Consider the following 7788-nt stretch of genomic DNA (forward strand, 5'->3'; position numbering starts at 1 on the left):
CGGGACGCCGAGACGAGCCGAGGAGGTCAGCGGCATCCCCGGCTGTCGGTGTTTGTTCCGTGGCCGCGGACGGATGGGCCGTGCCTGCCCGGCATCGGGACCAGCAGTGGGCGTGGAGCTCAAGTCGCCGTCGGTGGCCTCCACCTGGCTCCCACACGAAGACGTAGTAGGCGCTGAGGATGATGGCCACGAGGGAGACGAGCAGCACAGTACCCCAGCACCATCGCCACCCTCGCACACATGCGCGTGGCTGCCACAGCCGCCCTGGTGTTCCTGCGTCCTGAGTAGGTGGGAGGCCTAGCCCGCTCGTGAGCCAGCCAGACCCCACGCATCTGCTCGCCTCTCCATGGCTGAAAACGTTCACGCTTGGGACTGTTGAAGATTTCGAAGCCACTCGCCTTTCTTGCTTCTCCTCCTTGGGGATGAGATCGCTGTCGGATCGTGGAGAAGTCCCGGTAGGTGGCTTTGGGTCACTGCAGCGCCTGGCCAGCGATCAGCCGACGACCTCAGTCTGGTCGGCAGCGACGGATGAAACCCGGGGCTCAGGGCGGCACTGAGAACGCCCGTCAGTCGTCGCCTGACGCCACTACGACCTTAGTGTGCCGCTCTCTCGTGTGCCGAGGCTCTTAATCGATGGACTCGCGGCAAGATGTGAACGCACAACTCGCTCCTCCCGTCCGCACCACTCACCCACTGGCGCCACTGCATGCGGATGGGCAGCCGGGCGGGCAGGCAGATGTAACGTCGGTCATGCCCATCCGGTGGTGTCATAGCAAAAAATGGATGGGCTGAACGCCCTTGCTGCTGGCTCCTGTTACAAAAGTGATTCCATTAGTGCCCCGACACGGTCGGCACTCGTGACCTCGCACCGTGGCACACGTGCAGAAGCCGCCGAGAGGAGCCATCAGCGAAACCCAAAGCTGAGCTGGTGCCGATTCCATGAAGGTTATCAATCAGTGCTCGATTTTTTGGTCAATGTGTATTCTACAAGAAGTGCATCATCCACCTGATGGATGACTCTAATTGCGCCCGTGAATTAGAAACCTGCTCGCAAGGAAAAAAGCTAGGCCAGCATGAGACTCTTGTGCAAAGGACACAGACGTCTTCAATTTGGACGGGTAATATGAACGGAGACAAAAAAATTCCCTCCATCAGCGGATTTGCACTGCCATGTGGAAGGTGCAAAAAACAGGGGACGTCTACAGAAGAGGTGGAGCGATGGCATAAAGGATTTAACAGAGAAGAACATAGGTTTCCTGGAAGTGATCGCCACGACACGAGAAAGGAGTGGAAAAAGTTTGTCCAGCCTCAGCGTTAGCCGCCACGTCATGACTGACAGAAGAGAATAAGAGAGAGATTTGAACTCAGGCTCCCTGCGGAGGACGGTTAAGGAGAGTGAAGGTTTCCAGTTCCGCCATCTCCCGGTGCCAAGCGACGGGATGAGGCAACCGCGACAGTGGGGACCGCATGCTGGCGTTGGCATTTCACAGATTGAAGGGACACACTGTAGCCAAAGGTCATCTCACATTTATTATGTAAAACATCACGATGGAGGCACACACATCAATACATCGTACAAAATCGAGCCATCATGCACCTGATTGACAAGTCAGAAATATAAAAATAATAAAAACAAAACCAAGCGGAGCAATGGAGCGTTTTTGATTCAGAGGATCCCATCATCTCCTGAGATCAAGGCGCCGGTCAAGTGGGACCCATCTCTGGCGCCGCCGCTAACCCGACTCACTCAAGGAGGGCGCGACGGTGCCGCGCTGGCGATCGTTACATCAGCCGACACTTCAGCTCTTGGAGCAACGGATGAACCCCGGCCACCCAGGTGTCCGCCGACTCAGAGATTCTTGACCGTGCGAGCACCACGCCGCGAGGGTGCCGCTGGCGGCGACGCCGTTTGGGACGCTGCCGAGTGTCCCTCAGTGAAGTGGATCCCGTCCCCCGGTGGGAGTCGCGCCGGGAGGAACGGGGAGAGCCACAGCAGGTACCAGCGGTCGCCCAGGCTCTGCTGCAGGTTTCTTTGGAGGCCCAGGTCGTAGCGCTTGAAGCCGTGTGTCCACTCTGCCGACGTCTGGCCATGCGCCACAATCCACATGTGGAACGCCAGCATGCCACTCACGAACAGGAATCCCACAAAGCTCATATCGGCGACGAACGTGCTCAGGAAGTCCCGTGAATTCATTTGGCCTGCACGCCGAACACGAACACACGCAGCCCAGCAAACCGCCGACGGCAGATGAGACAATTCCTTCCACGTCATCAACGCGTGCCGTCTGCGAAACTCAAAGGGTCGATGTGTCTCTGCTACAGCTGGACGTTTTCTGAATTTAGAATGTTATGAAAGGATGCACCAAACTCACCGACAATCACGATCGTCCTTACTACTATCTTTGAGGTGGCCAGTAAATAGCAGCACAGCAATGAGTCAACGAATGTTTAAATGAATTTATCTGTGCAGAGCTTTCAGTGTCAGCCCCTCATACGTTTGGGTTTTCTCTAGATCCTCCAGTTTCCTCCCACACAAAGCCAAACACTCACTAACGGAATCAAGTAATCGCCCGCAAAAAAGTAGTCGATTAACCAACCTAATCTACCAATTGGCCCGGCTCAAATAGAAACCTCAGCACCTGTCGTCCGATTATGAAGATCTCAAACGGAGCTCCACTCACTCACCCAGGATCCACATGAGCCAGGGCATGAACAGCGAGAGCAGCAGGCGGACGCCGAAGCCCTGCTGCACCAGGGCGACGAGCGTGTGCGCATTGAGCACCAGCGAGTAGAGCAGTCCCAGCCACAGGTGCAGGAGGCAGGCGAGGAACGCCGGCAAGTTGGCGAACCCGACGCAGCGGCCGAAGAACACGCAGTGGTGGTCGCGGCGCAGCACGCACACGTGGCACTCGAAGCAGTGGTGGCTGCGTGGAGGGACGTAGCTCTCGCAGTGGTAGCAGTACCTGCGGCCGACATGGGAAAGGGGGTAGGGGGTACGGAGGGAGGGTGGCACACGCAGGAAAAAAAGTCAGGGGTCTCGCCACCAACGGTTTTGCTCTGTAGAGCGGATTTTAGCCGGTGCGGGCTTTTTCCTGGGTATTCTGGTTCTCTTCCACGTGTGTAAAAACTCACGAATAGAGTTGAACATAGAAATATAGAACCACAGAGCTTTGGCAATTTGTGGTGCTGGTTACTCTCTAGTCTGTGGTTTCCCAGGCCTCTGTGCAAAATCTGTTCGTGTTATAACTTCTAAAGCATTTTCAGATGTAATTTGAATGAATAACACATGTGATGGGTAATTAATGTTGTTATTATGCATAAAACCATCTGGTGCACTTCCCACCACCGTAACTGAATGTGTGCCATGTTGGCACTGCGGGTAGCGTGAAGGAGCATCGTGCGTGGAGGGGACTTTGTGACTTTGAAAACCCTAACCCTCAACCCCCACCCCTGCAACATGAAATGTTCCCAACCTCCATCCTTGACCCTGGTGGGATGGCAGAAACACCTTCTTGATGCTCGGATCTCTCCACATGAAGAGTCCAATGTTACCGAGCACCCCAGCCAGCAGCAGCCAGGCAAGAAGCAGAGAGGGCAGTGACTCCCACGAGCCCTCCTCAGCCGCCCCCTGGCTCAGGATGAGCAGGTTCCCTTGCGCGAACACCTATCGCCACCATGGTGCTCGTCAGCACGATCGGCAGCCAGTGGCCGGCTGACGCCAGCAACCCCAGCAGGAATCTCATCGCTGCACGGCGCTGGAAGCACTGCGACTGCAAGGCAGAGGGGGATCGAGGGTTAGAGCAGTCACATGGGCTGGCGGGCCACATGTTCACTCCCGAGCCAGTTCACGATAAAAATTCTTGTTACAGCCGCCCTGTATTACGGCGAGTAATTTACGAAAAAATAAACGTCTACTGTGAGTAAATTTTAAATAAATTTTCATACAATTTGTTAAAGCCATTGTGTGTGTGTGTGCCAGTCAAAATCGAATTTAAAACCTCTAATCTGCAGGTTTAAAATAGTCATCAGCAGCAGCCATGCTCTATCCACTACTGGACGATGGCCTCCCCTAGCCCGTCGCAATCCCTCATCGTCCCGCGACGTAACAATCTAGCGCCCCCACATGAACGGATTTCGTCGCTGCATCTCCGCCGCAGACATTCTCTCAGGCGCGTTCCCTCCTTCGGCTGCGACTCCAAGGTCGGTCTTGACCACCGGGGGCCATCATCGCTTCGAGCATCACGTGCTGCCAGGCCCAAAATGACGTATCTCTGACTTCACAGTGAGCAATGTCTGAATACGAAGCAAATGCAAAAAATACCTCTTCGATACAATTTTTGCTGGACATTGTGTCAAGGCCACACCTAAAATCGAAATTAAAAGCTACCTGCAGATTCGAGATCAGTTTTACATACGAAAATAACTTTTTTTTAAAACGAAAATTTGCGAGTGCACCCTTAAAACCCGGGCAACGAACGTCAATGACGCTTCACCTGGTTAAATAAAGGACATTGAGACATGGCATCTCGGCAAACCGGGCGTGACAGATCCTATGACAACCACGGTTCGTTTCCCCTTTCATACGGATCTGATCACTGGCCACCGTGGTTCCTGCATAGCAGCAACGCTGTTACAGCCCCCGTGGGCTGATACGTAACCACCAAGCAGAGTGGCCCGCCAATATGATGGCTCTCCACGACGTAAGAGAAATACCGATTGGTGAGATACAGATTTAGAATCTGTGAGATCCTTATTTGAAGCTTTCGTGACTGCAGGAATCCATACTCTTTGGTTCTTTCGGTAAAGTCACGTAGGTAGAAAATTAACAGATCACGACGTTTCGATCGCAACACAAGCAACCGTCATCAGGTGAGACAAACACAGCAGTTATCCTGCTGTGTTTGTCCATTCCGATGTTGGATAATCACAGCAGTAGAACTGCTGTGTTTGTCTCACCTGATGACGTTTGCTTGTGTTGCGATCGAAACGTCGTGATCAATTAATGTTCTATCTACGTGACTTTACCGAAAGAACCAAGTAATCTGTGAGATGCGGGGTTTAAGCCAGGGCTTAAGCAATCGCTTAATTTTACCGAGGGCGGACTAGGAATTTCACGAATACCCTTTGGCGGATCAAGCATTGGCCAAACAACAACTTGGCATTACAGTATCCAATACCAATGCAAACCGTGCTTAAGAGGGATAATCTTTACTCCTTTGGATAACAATGATGTCGGTTTTCAGTTACTAAAAACATCATACAGTGGAACTGGTATTGTCTATTCCGATATTGGAAAAACTCCCTTTGAAATTACTACTCAATTGGGATCACGCGCGAAAGCAGCAACATCGCCTCCCCCATTGCGAAAATAAATATTGTTTGCGGGTCCTTTCAAATTGCTGGGGGCTTCGTGTGGCTGGGGCCGGGGTGAGACGAAATCGTGGGCTGGGTGAGATGAAGTGGTGGGTTGGGTGAGATGAAGTCGTGGGCTGGGTGAGATAAAGTCGTGGGCTGGGTGAGATGAAGTGGTGGGCTGGGTGAGATGAAATGGTGGGCTGGGTGAGATGAAATGGTGGGTTGGGTGAGATGAAGTCGTGGGCTGTGTGAGATGAAGTGGTGGGCTGGGTGAGATGAAATGGTGGGCTGGGTGAGATGAAATGGTGGGTTGGGTGAGATGAAGTCGTGGGCTGTGTGAGATGAAGTCGTGGGCTGGGTGAGATGAAGTCGTGGGCTGGGTGAGATGAAGTGGTGGGCTGGGTGAGATGAAATGGTGGGCTGGGTGAGATGAAATGGTGGGCTGGGTGAGATGAAGTCGTGGGCTGGGTGAGATGAAATGGTGGGCTGGGTGAGATGAAATGGTGGGTTGGGTGAGATGAAGTCGTGGGCTGGGTGAGATGAAGTGGTGGGCTGGGTGAGATGAAATGGTGGGCTGGGTGAGATGAAGTCGTGGGCTGGGTGAGACGAAGTCGTGGGCTGGGTGAGATGTAGTCGTGGGCTGGGTGAGATGAAGTGGCGGGCTGGGTGAGATGAAGTCGTGGGCTGGGTGAGTTGAAGTGGACGGCTGGGTGAGATGTAGTTGTGGGCTGGGTGAGATGAAGTCGTGGGCTGGGTGAGATGAAGTCGTGGGCTGGGTGAGTTGAAGTGGCGGGCTGGGTGATATGAAGTGGTGGGCTGGGTGAGATGAAGTCGTGGGCTGGGTGAGATGAAGTGGTGGGCTGGGTGAGATGAAGTGGTGGGCTGGGTGAGATGAAGTCGTGGGCTGGGTGAGACGAAGTCGTGGGCTGGGTGAGATGTAGTCGTGGGCTGGGTGAGATGAAGTGGCGGGCTGGGTGAGATGAAGTCGTGGGCTGGGTGAGATGAAGTGGCGGGCTGGGTGAGATGAAGTGGCGGGCTGGGTGAGATGTAGTCGTGGGCTGGGTGAGATGAAGTCGTGGGCTGGGTGAGATGAAGTGGCGGGCTGGGTGAGATGAAGTGGCGGGCTGGGTGAGATGAAGTCGTGGGCTGGGTGAGACGAAGTCGTGGGCTGGGTGAGATGTAGTCGTGGGCTGGGTGAGATGAAGTGGCGGGCTGGGTGAGATGAAGTCGTGGGCTGGGTGAGTTGAAGTGGCGGGCTGGGTGAGATGTAGTCGTGGGCTGGGTGAGATGAAGTGGCGGGCTGGGTGAGATGAAGTCGTGGGCTGGGTGAGTTGAAGTGGCGGGCTGGGTGAGACGAAGTCGTGGGCTGGGTGAGATGAAGTCGTGGGCTGGGTGAGATGAAATCGTGGGCTGGGTGAGTTGAAGTGGCGGGCTGGGTGAGATGAAGTCGTGGGCTGGGTGAGATGAAGTCGCCGGCTGGTAACGGCCCACGTGGCCACATGCCCCCCAGACGCGGTGTGCCCGGCGATCTTGGTGTAACGAGCCCCGTCCCACACGAAGCAACTCCCCGCGTGTTCGCCGCTACTGCACTTTGGAATACGCAGCGCTCGCGTCGCCGTGCCTTGTATACTGCCCGGGATTGTCCATGGATGTCATATAGCGCACGCGATACGCAGTACCACACGGTATGTAATGGTACACTGCCCTATAGCGTAACACACGCACCTCGCACGGTGTAACACGTGATGACTATTAAAGCACACACACAGTAGTACTGTAGGATTCATCTGTGAACGCTTTACGCGGGGAGAGGGACGAGGTGGGGGGGGTGACGCGATCATCATCATCACCACGGCCACTTACTCTGGGGGCGGCGCGGAGTCGAGCTGCGGCTCACACCCGGGAGACGGCTCCTTTGGAGCCCGAGACACGACGTGGAGGGCAGGCGAGAGAGGGGAGAGAGAGACGAGAGAGAGGAGAAACGGGAGAGGAGAGACGCCGATTCCCTTCCGTGTGCCGAGCTCCGCCTCCGTGACCCAGGGCCCCGTCTCCCTGGTGACCCCGGCTCGCGGTGGCATCATCACAGCAGGATCCTGGGCTCGACTCCCCCACCCCACCCCCATGACTCGGCCTTGCTGTGCTTGAGGTCGTTCTCACCCTGTCCTGCAAGAGTGTTGGCATCGAGAGGAACTTGTACGCCGTCTGGCCTACGTGGGGGGGGGGGGGGTTCCTTCAGGTTCCTTGCAGAGCTAAAACAAAAAACCATCACACCGTGGGAACTGGGTCTTTCTTGTCCATTTCGATGTTGGAAAATCACCCGCAGGTCACTGCTCTGTTGGGATCGCACACGACAGCATCAACATCGCCCCCTATTGCATAAAACTTGGCAGGGCACTCATGGAAAAAAGTAAAGCTTTCCTGGGTAAACAAGCG

At 54.9% G+C, this 7788-nt stretch overlaps 1 protein-coding gene across 1 annotated transcript; it reads right to left on the reverse strand.

Annotated features, from left to right (window-relative positions):
• Nucleotides 1-1511: 1511 nt before the first annotated feature.
• Nucleotides 1512-7639, reverse strand: LOC133352806 (probable palmitoyltransferase ZDHHC24). The gene is made up of 4 exons (XM_061568724.1): nucleotides 7219-7639; nucleotides 3474-3770; nucleotides 2686-2963; nucleotides 1512-2199 (listed from the first exon to the last, which is right to left on the reverse strand). Exons 2-4 carry the CDS (start codon nucleotides 3533-3535, stop codon nucleotides 1850-1852), a joined length of 690 nt encoding a protein of 229 aa, XP_061424708.1. The 5' UTR covers nucleotides 3536-3770; nucleotides 7219-7639; the 3' UTR covers nucleotides 1512-1849.
• Between the last annotated feature and the right edge of the window lie 149 nt (nucleotides 7640-7788).

Source organism: Lethenteron reissneri, chromosome 41 (assembly GCF_015708825.2).
Source record: "Lethenteron reissneri isolate LAM-NWPU_2019-01 chromosome 41, ASM1570882v1, whole genome shotgun sequence".
Classification (NCBI taxonomy): Eukaryota; Metazoa; Chordata; class Hyperoartia; order Petromyzontiformes; family Petromyzontidae; genus Lethenteron; species Lethenteron reissneri.